At 35.2% G+C, this 20,397-nt stretch overlaps 1 protein-coding gene across 1 annotated transcript in view; it reads right to left on the reverse strand.

Annotated features, from left to right (window-relative positions):
• The window catches only part of Stpg2 (sperm tail PG-rich repeat containing 2), a 465,521-nt gene that overhangs the window by 192,767 nt on the left and 252,357 nt on the right, over positions 1 to 20,397 (reverse strand). Inside the window, exon 12 of the mRNA XM_051185397.1 lies at positions 13,813 to 13,931. Coding sequence (XP_051041354.1) covers positions 13,813 to 13,931 — 119 coding nt within the window. The remainder of the gene's footprint in view (positions 1 to 13,812; positions 13,932 to 20,397) is intronic.

Raw genomic sequence — 20,397 nt, forward strand, 5'->3', positions numbered from 1 at the left:
ATATAAAATGACAATACACAATTAGTATTTGGAAACTGAAAAGGGGGCATTAAAGGAAGCAATCAAAAGTGTGTGTGTGAGAGAGAGAGGGAGAGTGGGAGGGAGGCAGATAGAGGGGAGAGAGAGAAAAAAGGGGAGAGAGAGAGAAAAGAGAGAGAGATTCTACGGTTTGCAGTAGTCTTCTGTGGGAAATTATCAGGAAATGAGTCTGGACAGGTTGATGCTAATTAGAACACGAAGTAATACGATGGTTAGGCTACAGAATCTGAACGTTGACATTATAACTGGAGATTCAGAAAAGTGAATTCATAAAAGAATAAAATGATCAAATCAGTGACTTAGAAAGATAACTGTCAGGTGGAGAGGCCGGTAACAGATTTAAAACTTGTTGCAATAAGAAAAAAAAATCAGTGTCTCTTTCAGAGAAAAGAAAAGTGATATGAATTCAAAAACAGTTGTGGATGCCAAATTCATGCTTGATGGTCAATAGAATTGAAGAGTCAAGAAAGTAGAAGAAATGTAAGCTGACACCAAAGTTTTTTCCTGTTTATTCTATTTATTCATTCAGCATGCAGACACTGACATACATTTCCAAATTCAAGTACAAATAAAAAGAAGAGACTAATATGTCATTGTGCAAGTACTGGCCATATTAAAAATAGTAAATATGTCCTGCCAAGGACAAAAAGTTCTAATATTGTATATGAAAATTAGCAAATGCTTGCATGCATTGTTCAGGAAGAAAGTAAAAGTGAACAATAACTTTGGATTTTGAAGGAGTAAATGTATACATTATCATTTTAAGGCAATTTCTATGCCTTAAATTTCTAATGGCCAAAACAATTAATAGTCTCCAAACAAAGTAAAGGGGTCTGATACCAAAGTTTTAAATTAGAAATGATGGTGGAGAATGAGGAGACCTACTGGATAATTTGGAACGCTATCATCAGGAGATTATTAAAGAACAGATCATAATAAAAGATTAGAAAAATAAGACACTCATAAGATTTCTTGAATCTTGCACAAGGGGTGTGAAACTGGTCATGAAGCTAGGGCACCAGTGAAGCCAAAGTACAGTTTCAACTGGGTTCAGGTCCCAAAGAGGAGATGTAGAGTTAATGGGAGAAGAAAGCGAAGAATGCACACCCAAGAGTTCAGCAGTCTCTCTCTCTCTCTCTCTAAGACTATTTATATAGCACATTGACTACATAAGTCATTTGGCAAATGTCAGATCTCTTTTTCATTTCCCCATTAAATGTCCAGTGTGAAAAAGCAAAGTACAAAAAAGAGTCTTATCTGAAACATCTTTAGAAAGCATCTGTCAATCAGGAAGATACAATTTTCTCGGGGTTTTAAAAGCATGGACCTTCTATTTTTATAGCTTATGTCTACACTGGCTTCCCATGCAGTTATAATATGTTAGACAGTTTAAAATTACTTTTACCTTAACTAAGTTGCATGTAGAATCATTTGATGTTTTCTAAAATACAAGCTTTACAAAATATATCATAATAACCCTTAAAGAGTTTTTCTGTTCCTCAGTGTTATAATAGGGGCCTGTTCTTTCCATATGCTCCCAGAAAGAAAGATCCTTGTATCTCATTCTTTTTCCATTAATCTTCACTATTCCTTATTCTTTCCATATAAGTTCCAGAATGGGGCAAAGGATATTCTTGTAACATCTTGTATCCAGAGCTCAGCAAGAAATTTCTCAGAATCTACCCGATTGGTCCCACAATCCTTTGGGGCACAAGAAAGACTCTTCCTCCTGTGGCCTTCCTATCAGGCTATCACCCTGTTGTATTCAAAGATTTCTCTCCAGAACATGAATATATTTGCCCAGGGGCTGCATAAATAAAGAAGTCCCATTATACAAACGATTGCTCCTAAAAGTGAAAGCAGAAGCCTGCACGCCACTGACCATATCCTCAAGTTTCTCTAGAACTTTGTCAAGTAGCATCTCAAGCTATCCCTTGTGTCATGGACTGTGTTACTTAGAACTTTAAAAGGCATGTGCATGGCATATGCTTTGGCATTGTATGCCATACATTACTAACTGAATATATGTCTGAAACATGTGACTTATAATGCTTCATTAAAGAAGTAACTCATAGAATCATTTATGGTACATTCTGGAGAACAAGTGACTCTGACATCATCATCTGACTGATCTTTTACTTATCTTTATTGAAAAGTTTCTCTTTGAGAGCTCATTGCATGAAGCTTCAGCATTAAGTCATTATAATAGTAATGGGGTTATACATTTTAAAAGAGCTATATGAAAGAAAGTCTACATGTTCTGGAGCCAAATTTAATACATAACAAATTGGATCTATTCCTGAAGTAGAGAGTCTCTCATTACAAATAATTGTTTTGTAAAGCAAATTTTTACTATTGTTCTATTTTGTTCTTTACAACTTAAATAGGAAAAGATATTGTCTTAGCTTTGGTTCCTATTGCTGTGATGAAACACCATGACCAAAACCAACTTGGGAAGGAGAGAGTTTATTTGAGTTAACACTTCCACTGTTCACCACTGAGGATAGTCAGGACAGGAATTTAAACAGGGCAAGAACCAGGAGGCAGAAGCTAATGTAGAGGCCACGGAGGGGTGCTACCAGCTCAAGATTTCTTGTTCAGCCTGTTTTCTTATAGTATCCAGGACCACCAGTCCAGGGATGGCGTCACCTACAATGATCTGGGCTCTCCCCCATAAATCCATAATAAAAAAACCTGTTTACAGACAGATCTAATGGAGGCATTTTCTCAATTGTGGTTCCTTCATTTCTAGTAACTCTAGCTTGTGTCAAGTTGGCATTAACTAGCCACCAAAGTCTCTGCTATGACAATTCAAAAAACCTTATTCAAAAATCAAACCACATTAGTCTGGAAGGAATCCACATCTTTTCATTTCTGAATCTTCTTTGAATCCCCCATGACAGCGCCCCTTACCAGCAGGAAGTAGTTTGGAAGGAACGATGCCCAAATTCCCAAATATTGTGTATAAATGTTTGTTTTCATTTAATTGGACTTTGTTATATAAAATAAAATAATAAAATAAATAAATAAAATTGGTTTGCTTGAAAAAAACCTTATCCAAGAAAAACAAGTGTCAGTAAATTGTTGGTAACATTTTTGGATTAGTAATAAAATTCTGACATTTAGGATTCATATTAAATATTTTACAATATGTATTTATTATAACGTTCTAGATATTGTACCACTGTAGTTTCTTTTAGTGGTTTTCTACATGAATTCTCAGATGAATAATACTCATAAATTAGTAATTATAAACCTAAGTATATAAATAAAATCAAGTATATTCCAGTAGCTTCTGAAAGATTCAATAATCTTAATGCAATTATTAAAATAGAATCAAGAATAATTAGTCATGATTTGAACATTTTAGTGAATTTGATAATGAATTGGAATTAATAATCTATCCAAGTGAGCCATATGGTACATTTCTTGAATTAGAACTTTGAAACTATGCTCTAAAAACTGCAACTGGAAAAGGGACATGAGCAAAAGATAAGCTTTAGAGTGCAAAGTATTCTTTTGTAGCACGTAAAAGCTCAAATTATACTATTTTCTCTTAGTCTGATAAATTTATCCTTGACCTTGCCTATTATTACATAAGAAACCACTGCTGAGAATTGCAGTTAACACAGCTATGAAACTTTAATAGCATCTTCCCTTTTTACAAGTGGTGTGATTTTCAGTCATTACTGAGAGAGCTTGGATTAAGACATGAGAGCAGAGGAAGTGACACACTGGATAACCATGCAGTGGATATTGGACAGAGTGGCTTCAAAGGAGGGGGAAGAAGCTTTACAACAGGTCCCATGTCATGCCATCAATTATGGACCTGTCACACTAATGACTGAGGAAATGCAAGGAGCAGTGACAATGAGAACATTCATCTTCCCCTCCTCTGGCAACACTGTACCTGTATCCCACTGCACTCTGTCTTCTGCTGCCTCCTGCCTACCTGACTTTTGTTCTCCATGACAGTGAATGTGAGCATGAGAATGCAGCCTATCTATCATCCTTTCTCCCTGAAAGGCACCTTGACTGCAGTTAGTGGCTGTAATAAGACCAAACAATAGACTCTCCACCCTGCCTCTTATGTACAGTTTTTCTAAAAATGGATCCAATTGTCACCAAAAAAATCAAAAGATTGCATCAGAAAAGCAAATCATACTTTGTAGCGACCATCTCAAATATTTTGTTCTGCTAGTTCATGCCATAAACATGAACTATACTTAAAAGACAGATGTAAATGAAAACTAATGAGACTAATATTCTGATGTGAATTACACAAGCATCAGTAACAAATAGTAAGTGTATAATATTTTTATGAGCTTCATATACAAGCTTTATGTTTTTAAATGAAGATATATGAAACAAAGGCATCCTACCAGGAAAACAATCGTGCCTTTGAACAAGCTTCTGTACATCTCACACATCCCTTCTCTTCCTTACAAAATGAATTTATAAGATGTATACATATGGAAAGATTATTAAAAGAAACATAATGTTATACCATATGAAGAACAGCCTCAATAAACAATTTTTGTTAAGCAGTGCTTTGAGATAGTTTTGTTGTATTAGAAAGTATATTACACTATAGCCTGGGATAACTCAGACTTGCTGTGGAGAGGTCCAAACTGGCTTTGAAACTGTGACAAGCCTCCTACTTCAGACACTTGATTGCTAAGATCAAAGGCATGAGCAACCATCCTGGCTAACAGTTACTTTTTAAATAGCTATCAGGTGACATATGGTCTTCAAATGAATTGAGCTACATAAAGTTCACTGTTTTTTTTTGTCATTACATGAACTTAAACTATATTTCAGGGTCTATATCTTTAAGAGTTTCTTCTGATGGCTTCCACCTCTTTGGGTTGTTGTTCTGAACCACTAAACAAGAAGCTAGGTACAAAGAAAGGCCTAAATAGCAGTTTTAAAATATTACTGTACTCCTAAAAACTAAAATGGGAATCATTTTCTTTGTAACATTAAACATAAAACTAAGCTGGGCATGGTATCATGTGTCTTTACTCCCAGCACTCAGGAGGCAGACATTAGCAGGACCTTGAATTAATGTCCAGCCTGGGCTTCATAGAGATCTGTTGCAAAAAAAAATAAAGTTACATAGATGATACAGATGATGGATGGATGCATGGATGGATGCATGGATGGATGGATGAATGAATGGATGGATGGATGGATGGATGGGTGGATGAATGGATGGATGAGAGATGATGCTTAGAGAGAGATGATAGAGATACTAGATAGAAAGTGATAGACAGATGATAGAAGATAGATGATATGTAAAGATGATAGAGATGCTACATAGAGGCAGATGAAGATGTAGATAGATGATAGGTGATAGGAGAGAGAGAGAGAGAGAGAGAGAGAGAGAGAAAGAAAGAAAGAAAGAAAGAAAGAAAGGAAGAAAGAAAGAAAGAAAGAAAGAGAAGTCTATCCCACCATGGTTTTTATTGCTGCTGTTTCTGGTACTATATTACACATCAGACACTAAAGGCTCTTTCAATGATTTTGATTATATAAGACACTTGAATGATAGAATGATATTGAGAAAATGAGGGATTTCCATTTTATGTCATAAGAAATCTTCAAGGGTTATATTATTCACTAGGAATTTCCAAGCTTTTTTTCAATATTTTCCAAACAGAGATTCAAAAATGAACACATCTATTTTTCTACCAATTAAATATTTCAAGATGAAATAAAAAAAGTAAGCAATCTAAAACATGTCTACAAATGTCTATGACATAAGATAATATAAATTATCTCTTATCCAAAATACTTGAGTAAAACAGAATCTGTGGTTTTAGTGGTTCCTCTTGGAGGGGGTTGAGAAGAAGAGTGTGGGACTGTTTTTGAATGTGGATAATGAGACACCTTGGGTATAAGATCCAAGTCTAACAGAAAAGTTATGTCTCATATATACTTTATGCACACATCCTACAAGCAATCTTACACAGTATCTGTAGTGCACCTGCCTTTTGACTATGACTGGTCACATGGAATGAGGTATAAAGTTGTGTCTATATACCACTGTATGGGCATTTTTAAAAGTTGTATAATAATTTTAATGGTGGAGTAAAGATTCTTAAATAATAATCTTTTAAGAAGGGAGTAGAGATATATAAGGTCAATGAGAAGGAATTTAAAGGTTAGCTCTCAGGAGAACATGACTGCTTAGACTAAGGAGGTCGGTGTGCAATGACTACCTGGACAGGCAGTTATCTTCTCTCGACATGCCCAGACGAGTGACAACAAAGCGCAGATGATAACAACTTTAAAATTCAGGCTAAAATTTACCACCACTGAGAGGAAGAAACTGGAGTTAAAGGCAGCATGTCACTGAGTTTTGTGTGCTGGTTCTAAACCAAATCCCCAACACAATCACCATGGTGGCAGTTCTGAACCTGAACCAGAGCAATAACCTATATTACAATATACTTTAACATCTGAGGAAAACTCATGCTGGTGATGCTTTCCAAAATTAGTGCATTAGAGTCGCTTGTTTTATCATAAGTAAGCTTGTGGGGAGAAACCCATAATGCAACCTTAAGAGCAACCTCACACCACATGCTGAGAAAACCATCAGAGAGAACATCATGGATTTTCCTATTGATATTTTAAGTATGGTTGACGCAGCATCTAAAATGAAGTATAGGCTATATAGACACCCTACACCAACATTTCAGCATTTAGTCTTATAAAGTCAATATTTTTGATTTACAGTCATAAATCAATAGTCACTGGAACTTTCAAAACAAATGTTTCAATATTAATGGAAAGATCTTTTACCTTACTGAAATATACTCAAAAATCAAAATACCTGGATAAAACCAACCTATTGGAAATTAGTACCTAACATTTGGCACAAATTGATTTTTGTTGTTGCTGTTGTAATGACTAATTCCAGGTTTGTTTTCCCAAACAACACAGCTGCCCATACATTTATGTCTTCATTAAACTGTCAAGTGAGGTTCTAGCCTGGTATCCCCGCTGCGGTATTTTACTCGGTCTCCATTTTTTATATGTTTTTCTTTTTAATATTAGTAATACTAAAGTCGTTGTTTGATAAATGATAATTTTATTTCCTCATTGATATTTTATTCACTATTTTGAATAATTTTGCAGGTGTGCACATATGCACATATATGTGGGTCACTGGACATCTTGGGTATCATCCCCATATATGCCATCTACCTCCTTGACACAAGGCCTGTCAGTGGCCTGAAGCTCCCAGTTAGCTACTATTCTTATTCTTCTACTGTGTGAAATATTTCAGAGGGGTGTAATAAGTATATTTCATACTTGGTTTCAGAAATTGACATTTAATTTTTTCTTTAAATTATTTGACTAATTTTCCAAATATCAATTTTCTCTCAAATTACATATTTAATACTTTAATATTTTTGTAATGTATGCCCAGAATAAGGAAAACAGTAAAGTATATGCATGTAATATTATTGTTTTTATACACTGTACTGACAATAATTCTTCAACATGGCACAGGGTAATGATAGTTAAGTTTTAACTTAATGTCAGAATCAGTTATCATGAAATTAGTGTTTTCTAAGACAAAAATAAATGGATTATATTACAAGACTGTAGGACTGCTGATACAGGAGGTAAAGTGGGCCTTCAGGGCAACATTTTCAACCCATGTGAGCAAGTCATTAAAACATGAGTAACAGCAGAGGAGTGGGAGAAGAGTGGGTAGGCAGCCCTATCTATTCAAATGCCAGTGACCATCCCTGATCAGTAATGATTACACAAATTGATGGAAAAATTCAACTCCAATGTCCAATGTTCTTAACCACTGTTGCTGAAAACAGCCTCCTGTGACATACCAAGTAAGCAGAACCACAGCTTAAAGGAAGATGGAGTATGCAGGTTCACTCATGTTGAATCCACCCTAGCCGGATATGGGTTATACCACTTCATAGTCACACCATATGGATGACTGTGGATTTATGATCCCAGGAATAGACCTTCCTTCTAACGTGTTTCATACTTTAAAAGACATAAGAAAAGATGTAAAGAAAGAAGACAAGTCAAAAAGCAACACTTGAGACTTGAAAAAAACTATGTGTAGAAGAATGTATTATTTTAAGGTCATGCCTGTTTTTCTTGTTATTGGAGTGAAATTGTTGAAAATTAACCTGGCCAGGAATGAACATGTCATATCTATGTCAGCCAGTGGCAATGAAGACATACTATGCCAAGTACAAATATGAATTTCCAATTAGAATATAAAGAATTGCTTGAAAACAGAGGGTAGAGCACACATAACCTGAGGAGCTCCATCATTGGATCAGGACACAGTCAGATAAAAGAGAATTACAAGGGTGACTCTCCCTAGAAAAGTTTTGTTTTGATCATCAAAAATTTCAAAGTCACCTTTTAGGGTTTTGCAGAGAAGAAAATAACTGACATTTCTAAGATTTATGTACTGAAAGTGCATTTATTTAAAAAAAAAACTGATTTCCTCACAATATCTATTAACACTGGTCAGCCTCTAACAAAGATCCTAATCCACATACCTCATTTGAGAAGTAATATTTGTGCTTAGTAAACCAAAGTTTATGAGGCTATGAAAGTGAAAGAACAAATTCTGAAAACTAGACATAAAAATCCTTTACTATATAAGATTATTGATTACTTTTCTTCCTTGAATGCTTGCATAGAACCTGATACTACGAGAGCTAGTTCTCACAGATGACACCTCCATATCAGCTTTAATTGGATTCCTCCAGGCCTATGTCAAGACTGTGCTTGATTTCAGTAACACGGACTTACCTTCAAGCTCGGTTAGGCAACCAAGGGCAATGGCAATAGCCTATGTGGTTTGGAATGTCTCTTGAACTCTCTGACCAACAACACGAAGGAACATTTCTCATGTATAGTCCAGGGGTTTGTGTGAGACAGTCTATGGCTCCTTTGGGAAGTATTATCTCTCCTTGTGCTATCACTCAATGCACTGTATAATTTGTGTGTGTGTGCGCACACACACACACACACACACAATATATATATATATATATATATATATATATATATATAGATAGATAGATAGATAGATAGATAGATAGATAGGTAAAGATACAGATAGAGATATATAGATATATATGTAAACTTAAAAAACAATAATTCCCTGTGGCATTTTCAGACATCCTTAAGTATTATTCCTCTCTCTTCCACCCTCTTTTCCTTTATTACGTTCCCTTCTCCCACATCCCGGTTAACACACTCCACCCTGTTTTTCTCATTTCCCCTTTCATGGTAAGCATAGGTGTCCTACTTTCCCCTTCTCTGGAGCTCTTTCTCTTCCTTTCCTTTCATAGCCCCTTCATCTTTCTGGCATCCATAAATACTTCAAGTTACATACCTGAATCTAATGACTTGCATAGAGAGAGCATGCATCATTTGTCTTTTCAGGTCTGAGTTAACACATTCAATATATTTTCCCACTTCCATGTATTTATACACAAATTTCATGATTTCTTATTTCTTTGTACCACATTTTCATTCATCAATAGAATAATAAGTATGACAATAATTAGCCTAGAAAGATATCACCAATGATAAAATACTGGCATTTTTATCTTGTAATTAATATCTGGCTAATTGAACTTAAGGCCCACTCAATAGGAACAAATTCATGCCTGATATGATACTGTAAACCTAGAAGAGAACTGGTGCCTGAAGAGGTCATAGATTATAGAAAAAAAATATACTACTACCTTCGTCCTAAGACAAATACCATTTCTAAATCTTTTATACATACTCATTCTTCTACCCAAAGTTCACATAGATCTCACACCTCATCAGAAATGAGGAAGAATTAAAAGAAGGCCAGAGTCCATGGAGAGGTAATACATTCTCTTTATAATCATGAATGACAGGTAGCATCTAAGAACTATCTTTAAGCATTATGTGATGGTTTTTATGCTTGAAGTGCAAATCCTGAAAAGCAAAGCTACAAGACACATTTCCAAGGGATATGAAATACGGACCTACATACTTTAAAGCAGATTGCACTTTTAATAGGAAGTCTGTCAGATTTTAAAATAAATAGGTTAATAAACCATTTCTTCACAGGCTAATACATATATTTAGGGGGCAAATCTTAGAACTATCCTTTATCCAATAGCAAAATCATATGTGCACATGTGTGTATGTGTATGTTTTATTATTCTTATTTGCAACTTAGCAGGAAACTATAGAGAAGAGTCATATGTTCAATATTAAAAACTTAAATTAGATTTAGTTAGATTAATGTTACTATAATTCCCAGCAGTTTCTAGTGCCTAGTAACAATCTAATATCTAGTAACAAAAGGAATCTTCACAGCCTATAGTTCAGAGAAGAGAAAAACAGCATTTTACTCTGTACTCTTATACACCTACAGGTCCAATACTCACTCAATTGTAATTACAAAGAAAAACAACAGTTTGCCAAGAATTTTGCATATTTTGGTAACTCTATAAGTTTGTATGTATCATCTTATTTTTCCATATCATGTTTTTTGGCTTCTCTAAAAAGAAAGGTTCTATAACATTTTCATATTTTATAAAAAAGTACTGTCAAATTTTATTTTAGATTCACTTTGACCAACCTTTTTCTTCATATACCTTTGTACACTTTGTTTATTCCAAATACTCTAAGTATCTTATTATAATTAAAATGCTTGTACATTTTCCTTACCAGATTGCCAAACACTTAAAAGAACATATTTTTGTTTCAGATATTCAGAGCCTAGCTCAAACTGAGTTAATAGTTCTAAGGTAGAAATGAACTGATATAACCATGAGCTAAAAGTAATGATGATAACAGGAATTCACAGGCCTTCCAACAGTCAAGTGTTATAATAAATACTTTATGTATGGTATTACAAAAATCATGCATATTTCTGATAGTTTTATCCTTGTTGCAGACAATTAAGTTAATTAAGATGTATTGTCAGTTTTCTCTTAATTGAATAAAATTGCCTTTTCATACAGGTATCTTTAAATTTTCCTCTTTCTTCTTTAAGAAATGAAATTTAATTTAATAATGTAATTGTATAGTAACATGCAGGTGTTAAGTATAAAAAAAAAGGGAGCCAGTTTGCTTGAAGTATAGGTCTGGATTATGTACTGAATGTCTCATTAATTCTTAAACCAATACAGACTCTCACGTTCTCTAGAAAAATTAATTTTCCATACCTCGAATCATGGCCCACTGCCAAAACATATTTTGAAATCTTAATGCCCAGGTTGAAAATTAGGAAGTGAGATATTCCAGTAGGTGATTGAGTCTTGAGATATAACCTTTAGGAATTAATCACACACACACACACACACACACACACAAAAAAAAAATAATAATAATAATGAAGACATTCTTATGAGATACCATTGAGTAAATATCCACATTATTAAAGTTGCAAGAAGAAAGGGGAAGAAAAAGGCTATGGAAACAGATTTAATTAAATAATAGCAGACAATACTCAAACCATGGGGGGAAAAATATAGACATCTAGGTCCACAAGTTTAGCAACCATTTATAATGAGATTTCGTGCCCTCTTCTGATATGCAGGCATACAAGCAGGGCCTTAGTTACATCAAAAAAAAAAAGTTCATCTTGGAGATATTATATACTCTGAAGCTCAAAATCCAAGACAAACAGAAAAGCATCAACCCACACTCAGAGAAATCTCAAAGAAACGGGGCAAGTGCTCATGAAGACAAGGATCAGAGAGTATGATATACCCAAGGTCTTAAAGGAAATGAAACAGTGAACTTATCATTCAGAAATAAAGAAATAAATCAAGAACAGAAGAACCACATCCTCACAACAGGAGCCTTACACACACACACACACATACATACACACACACACACACACACACACACACACACACACACACGCACACACATGAGCTTCAAGGAGCCCTAGATTGGGAAGAAAAGATATAATAATTAACATCATTAAATATAGAAAGCACAGGCTGGAGAGATTGCTCAAGGGTTAAGAGTTCAATTCCCAGCCACCTCATGGTGGCTAGCAACCATTTATAATGAGATTTTGTGCCCTCTTCTGGTATGCAAGCATACAAGGAGGCAGAACACTATATGAATAATAAATAAATAAATATTTAAAAGTATATAGAAAGCACAAAAGTCATTGTTACTATGAATAAAAAAGAATAAGCATGGAACCATAACTTCCAATGTACACTGCTTAACCATAAATGAAAAATAGCAGAGAAAGAGGATCAAAGGACATGGTAAGCATCTGGAAAATGTTCTAAAGTTACAAAAACAAGAATTTATCTGTCAAACAATATCTTTGAATGAAAATGTAATATTAAGATCTTTCATTTAAAGATTTATAAAGACAACACAGATATAAGCTGAAATGATACGCTACCTACAAGAGTTCACTTTACTTAGAAAAACACATGAAGATACAAGGGTGACACATGTGCCATAGAATGGGAATTCAAAGTCCGCATGAGTGTTTGCGTATGTGTCACGTAAAGCCTCCAGGAGCTGTGGCATTCTTTCCCCTGGAAGCAGACTATAGGTTTAGCACAGGAAGACTGCACAACAAACACGGAAATAACTAATGCCAGGGCTTTCAGGGAATCATGGAGTTGGTCACATCTAGCTGCCTTGAGAGGCATGCCCTAAGACTTTCCATGACTTCTGGGGTAGTGTGCCTTTCTATTCCTTAGAAATCAAGGCAGTACCTCAGGCACTGAAGCATTCGGGCCACCTTGTGATTTTCTGTGTTCCCTAGAAGCCAGAGACGCACATGGAAGTTTGGCAGGATAATTGGTCTCAGACATTAATCTTGTGTAGCCTGTATAGTTTGAAAATATCATTGTGTTCTGGCAACTACTATTGTGTTGATCCTGGCCACCACTATAATATTCTGTTTCTGATAAGGCTATAAAAAGTCTGAGTGCTTACAATAACCTTGTTTCACCCTCAGTCTTGCCGAGAGTCCTGGATCATGCCTGGGTAAGATTCATTTCTCCTTGGCAGTATCAGGTAACCATGGCCTGGTAAGTAACCACTGGTACTTAAAACCGCTCATCAAAACCCCATAAAATTGCAGGGCAGTGGTGGCTCACACCTTTATAACCAGCACTCAGGAAGGAGGCAGAGTGAGTCAGAAACAACAGAGAGCTCCAGGACACTTAGGGCTGTTTCTCTCTCTCTCCTCTCTCTCTCTCTCTCTCTCTCTCTCTCACACACACACACACACACACACACACACAAGAAAAAAAGTCTCAATAAATAAATAAATAAACAAATAAAAATTTAAAAATCCCATAAAGGAATTTTTATAATCCCTTAAAGGGATTACAAATACCTAGTACAAGCACAATTTCCACAAATGTTTATACACATTTAAGTCATACACTCAGAAATCCCTCAGTTTCGAAGACCTTCACTCATGATGAAGCCAATATACAAATATACATTAAATAAAATACAAAAATATCCAGTTTTCAAGTTCACATGAAAATATCGACATTTTATGTATCATTGCCAAAGAGAACCGATACAAAATTAAAATAATGCTAACGTTATAATTCTTCAAAAGTTTTTCTTAAAATGTCAAAATATATCTTCAAGAATGTCTTACTCAAGTAATTTGATTAGTCACTACCATCAGTAAACACAAAGGAAGAACTTAATATACACATGTTCTATAATTTATAGAAATCATTCTATCCCTGTCATACTAAAAGAAAACACTTGACAAACCTCATATGTCGTTGGGCCAGGAAAGCAGTCTTTGGAAAAATGTCTAAAACGCTTTGATCCTTTAACAAATGAGATTATGGCACAGGACTTCATTAAAATCGGATTGTATGTTGCAGGTCCTAAGAGAAAAGGACATAAATTTAAAGTGGGTTTATGCTGGCTTTAGTCAACTAGGTATTACTCTTAGGTTTGTATCCATAATGTACAAAATAAGAAATCAATGATCTTATACAGTTCCTCTAAATAGATAGGGACTTTGAACCATGATAAGTATAAAATGATTATGTCTATTTTCTCAGTTGTTCAATGTAGTATGAAAACAATTTCCAAAAAGAAGACAAAACTGTAACTCCTCAAGGGACACATCATAAAAAATATACTTAATTCGTTTATTTCATTCACATTCAGTGAGGGAGTAGTAGTATCTGCATTAGAAAAATGAAGACTTGAAAAGGCAGTCAGATGATTTAGTAGCATTCCAGGCAAACATTATATATATATATATATATATACATATATATATATATATGTATATATATATATATATATGTGTGTGTGTGTGTGTGTGTGTGTGTGTGTGTGTGTGTACGTGTGTGTACATACACACACACACATCACAGCTCAAAGATAGAGTTTAAATGAAGCAATGTATTACAGATTATGAGTGGAAATCACATGATTCTAAATAAATAGTATTGTACATATGTTAGTGTCCCAACATGTATGATATAATACCCCTAAGTTATAAGAAAGTGACCAGAAGCTATTTTACATATAAAGCTGAGTATAAGCAATTGAGTACTACAGTTAAATAGATGCAGACTCTATCCTTTACTTGTTTGGATTCATGTAAGCTTTACCCACAGCCTTTTGTTTAAATAAATATGTAACCTACTTAATAGGTAGTAAATAGTTCTTCAAGTTTTATATATGGGCCAGTGAGAAGGCTAAGTAGATAAAGGAACTTGCCAATAAGCTTGATGGCTTGAGTTGGATCCTTGAAACCCATATGGTAGAAGGAGAGAGCCAACTGCCAACTCCCACAAATTATCCTCTGAGCTCCAGTGACCTGCACATTTATGCACATGAGTACACACACACACACACACACACACACACACACACACACACACACACACAAACTTTCTAAAAATTCATTTTGAAATTGTTAGAACAAAGGAGACTCAAGAGAAAGATGTAATTTAAGAAGTAAAGTCTGGGGCCGGACATTGGTGGTTCACGCCTTTAATCCCAGCACTTGGGAGGCAGAGGCAGGCAGATCTCTGTGAGTTCAAGCCAAACCTGGTCTTCAGAGGTAGTTCCAGGACAGGTTCCAATACAGAGAAACACCATTATAAGAAGAGATAATTTGAAGATGGCCCATTTCAGGAACACCAATAAGGCACTTATGAACATATGTAAGGTGTGAAAGAAAAATTCAGTATATTCTAAAAGATACGAAGAACATTAAGTATGGAGAGTAACTACAAAAAGACAATAATCTATAGTAATACAGCTGGGGGAAAGTGGCCCTAGGTGGCTGGGTTGGAGCAATGTCTCTAGATGGCTGGGCTACAGAAATGGCTCTAGGTAGCTGGGCTATAGAGATGGCTCTAGGTGACTGGGCTGGAGAGATAATCCTATAGGTGGCTGGCGGGGCTGGAAAGACAGCTAAATGTAGTGGAGCTGAATAGATGGTTCAAGATGGTTGGGTTGGAAAAGGCTTGGTAATTAACAGCACTTTTAGTGCTCACAGAAAATGAAGGTTTGGTGCCCAGAATCCAGGTAAGGTAGCTCACATCTGCCTTTAACTTGAGCTCCAGGGAATCTAAAGCTCTCTTTTGGCCTCTACAAGCACCCTCACACATTTATACACACGCAAACATAAATAAATCAAATCTTTCTAATGAAGAAAATAAAGTGTCTTTTAAAATAGTAATCTTACGACCAAAACCATGGAAGCATGGCAAGAAGACAATTGAGAGGGGCATTGTGGGTTTGCAAAGAATGAGTTAATCTGCAGTAGTTGAAAGGGTGTCCAAGTAACAATATCCAAAGGGAAACAGCAGCTTCAGAAGCTCAGCAGAAAGCTGATCGGAGACAATCAGTTAATCACATGGGAGTAATTGGTGAAGTTGTTCCCAGTGCTGGTGTATGGAAATAGAAGGCTACACAAGAGACTCAGTGTTAAAAAGCAATAAAGTGGAGTGCAGAAAAAGGGGAAGAGAATCTAGTGAGCAGATGAACAGAAGTGACTAGATTATACAACTTGAGAGTGTAAATACAGACAGGTTAATTAGTTCCACTCCTAGTCAAAGCAATGTTCACCAGGTCTGCCCCATGCCAAATAAATCCTGGGTTTCAAGAAAGAGCTCTATGAAATCAAACACTTCAAAAAGACAGACTTTATGAAGACTTCCTTACCATGTATGTAAGTCACAATGAGTGAAATTACAACAGGAGAATTCAAGAGACACTCTAGGAACATAAAAGTAATTTTGGACATAGCATATCATCAAACATAAAAGGTCTGATGTAGTGAAGTAAATACAAAGATATTATTGGAATATAAATGTAATGCTTCTGTATTTCTCTAGCCAACATTTATTCGAAGCTATATACTTATGAGCATGTGTTCCTTATGCTGTTAAGCCCAATAGCATTTTAGAACTAATATGTTCATATGGATCATTTTAATCATTTGTTTCATTGTGGAGAGCATTTCCAAATTTGGAGAAGATGACATCCAGGCTCTAGTTCAAACAACCCATATCAACTTAACAGCTATTCAAAGTTAAAACATCATTGTAGGAAGCTAAAGGATAATGATCTAACAAGTCACGTATTTTTTTTCATGTATCTTTTTACTGGAAAGTAACAGTAAAGGTGACAGTAGGATAATATAATTTGTATGTATTTAGAATGTTGTAGAACAACACACAAATATTTTAACAAAATTTTCTAAGGACAGACGTTTTATATACAAACTAAATAAACTGTGCAAAGGAAAAATTGCATGTATTGTTGTAGTGACCAGAAAAAAACCTGCCATTGTGAATTGTCTGCATAATTCCAGTTAGTTATTGACAACTGAAACTTTCCTGACCCAGATATATGCAGGTTAATGTAACAGATAAGGCTATTACCCAAACACTATTGTATGGGGACATTTTACTTTCAATTATGAAGAAGCATAGTCTATCCTCTGCACTTAGTACCATACTACAGCAACTGAAAAGCATGTTCACACATTGTTAAACAGATTCTTTATATATTTGCATCTATATGTATACATATAGATCATATACACAGACTAAATTCTTAAAGAGTAATTTAGTAGACTTATTTCTTTATGCTGAAATATCTCTGAGGAACATTAAGGAAAGAAAAATACCTCACCATTCATCTTCCTGCATTTTAGCACTCAGTCTGTTTTAAGCTACAGAATATTAAAAAGATTTATTGCACTTAATCTTAAAATGTATTTCCAATTATGAATGCTGCTGCTTCTGTGATACAGGGCAAAGACTTACATCATTACACCACCTCTGATTCAAAGCTGAATTGTACAGAATCCATCTCCTATTTATATACAAAATGCCATGCTTTAATCACAGGTTTTCAAAGAAGAAATCTTCTCATCCAACATCTATAAAAAGTCTGCCAAAATCATGAGTAGTATATAATAGGAAATTCCATAGCAGGTGATTCTTATAATTACATATTTTCCAGACCTCTGCCAATTCAGTCTCTATGAAATGTCACCCAATGCCACAGGGCAAAAACAGAAGGGAACAGAAACACTGAGTAATCCAAAATAAAATCTGTGCTCAAAGCCCTTCAGTGTGACCACTTTAGTATATAAGAGTAGACTCTAAAATAACCAATTCTATAAATAAATCTGGAAGTCTTTGATTTTAAAATGTCTCCATGCTTAGTCAATAATTAGAAATCATGAAATCATTCTTATTCATGAGTAATGAACTCTATATCATGTAACGATGATAAACCCATTTAAAAGTAAATATCCCATATGTAGGCACAGTTTTGGGGATTTAAAAAAACGAGGAAACAGCTCATTTAAATAGCATGGTTTTAAAATATCAAGTATTGAGTTCATATTTTATTCAACTTATTTTCTCACTGTTAGTTTATTGTTTGATTTTGCAAATGATTCAATATCAACAAAGAGTTCTCAAAGTGTGCCATTGTATTAGAGATATGGATATGTCAAGATTTACAGTTTTCTGCTGTATCTAAGATTCAATTTGATTCAATGACACTTCAGACTATAACCACAGTGTTTCAGTCTATGAAACTGAGCTTACAGGAAGGAAATATGCAGTCCAAAACTACATACATGTCAAGAAAAATCCTCATGTCTGTGTTTACTATCTCATTAACTTTGCTGTTCAAAATCAAAATACTCTTTGTTCCACGCTTGTTCAACAGATGAACCATTGCTCTTGCCCAGCACTGTTACATATTCAAAGACAGAAGGCACAAGTGTAATGATTCTTTAAATACTGCTCCATGTGTGGAATATTTTAGGACGATATCTTAAAGTACTGCATAATATCAGCAATTCCTGTCAAGGGGGCCTTAAGAATGGAATATAATACTATACTCCAACCCAAGGAGATTAGGGGATTAGTCCCATAAACCATGTTCCTGTTAAAATACTTGCTCTTCACATTGATCAGGCAAAGAGGCTGTCGCTGATAGAACATATACATACACACTCATATGGATTTATCTTGACTGACACAAAGCTTCAGTAAGCAACAGCCATTTATATGTGTCTACACTACATATTTATCAAAATGTGCACGCATTAGCCCTGTCAAATGAATTGCTGAACTGCTTCTGAAACAGATAGTTTTAATCTCTGATAATATAAGTACTTTGTAAGCAAATTTCACTAAAATTTAAGATGTATGCATCACAACACAGCATTCTAGTATGAATTATAGGAACCGAGTAATAGAGAAGTCACATTTGTTTTAAAACTACATGTCAGTTTACCACTATGCAACTCATGAATGGTTTTCATTAGTAACAAAAATGACAGAATAGCTTTTGTGCTGTGTCTTCTATTTTTTTTTCCATAAATTGAGATAGGTCGGTACATGCCTGTATGCTGAGATATATCAAAAATAAATAAGTAATCAGTTAACTGACAAATACACAGTATCTTATTATGCTTTGTACTCCTTATTGGCCAAAACGTATGCATAGATTGAAGTATGAATAAGTCCTTTTCTTCATGGCACAGAGCCCTGTGCTTACTATGATCCCCTGGGCATGTCGGAATGAGAAACAGTAAAGAAAAAAAACTGCCTGTGCTTGAGCTTCCATTTGAGTCCTCTTAAATATTTTTTCATTATTTAAACCAAGTACCCAATTAGGGATACCTACCCAATTTCTAGCTATCATGTGATGGCCCCTCCAGGTTTTTCCAGGGTTCCTGTAACACTGCTTTCATGCCTTTCCTTATTTGATATGGCATATGAACTCCTTCCAACAACCCTAAACACCACCATGAAAATTCTGCAAATATTCTTTGAAGGCTTCCCAAGCACTATGGGTTCGTGTCAACCAACCAACAGTGATGGCAGGAGGATATTTTTATATTTTCTTTCAAATAGTTAATGTGCCATACCTAAATCAATGGGCCTATTTTTTGCAGAGTACTTGTAAGGAGTGTGTTTTTCCTGCCCGCCACCAGTCTTGTCCCGCCGACGTGCCAGCCCCAAATAATGCACAGAGACTCTGTACTTGATATGATGCTGTTGGCCAGGTACTAGTTTCTTATCGGCTAGCTCTGTCTTAAGTATTAACCCATTTCTGCTGATCTATGTATTTCATTTCTCTTACCAGGGAGCCAGCCGGCATTCTGCTTTCTTCAGACTCTCCATCTTGACTCCTCCTTCCTACTTCCTCTTTCCTCCTTGTCTCCTAGTCTTTCCTATCTCCTTTCCTATTGGCCAACAGTGCTTTATTCATTAACCAGTATGAGAAACATATTTACACAATGACATCTCCCATCATCTTCTCTTTTCTGTCTAAATAAAAAGAAGGGTTTTAAGCTTAACATAGCAAAATATATAACACAACAGTTATCAAGTAAGAATCACAGTTAACAATATTTAGTACATTAACATTTAGTAAGATTTGAAGAAAATATTCCATCATGTATTTTATCTTGTGAGTCAAAAGTCCTAGATGTACCTTTTCATGGAATTCTAACTAAGGAAAACTATAACCATAACTATCTGTCTTCAACTCCTTCAAAGACCACAGAAGGATAGTATATAAACTCTAGAAATGACAGAGACATCTTGCCTTTTCAGTCACCTGAAGTTCTTCTGTAATCTTCCATCTTCAGCCCATAGGCCATAGTGTGTCTGGCAGACTCTTCAGCAAAGCATGAAACTTTAAACTGTCTTCTTTTATTGGCAGCTTGTCAGTCCTGCAGACTGTGTGGCAGACTCTTCCATGAAGCAGGAACTCTGTAGCAATGTCCATCTTGAATCAGCAGTCACTTTTCTGTGGGTCCTGCATGTCCAGTTTATATAGCATAAA

This window comes from Phodopus roborovskii, unplaced genomic scaffold, assembly GCF_943737965.1.
Source record: "Phodopus roborovskii unplaced genomic scaffold, PHOROB, whole genome shotgun sequence".
Lineage (NCBI taxonomy): Eukaryota > Metazoa > Chordata > Mammalia > Rodentia > Cricetidae > Phodopus > Phodopus roborovskii.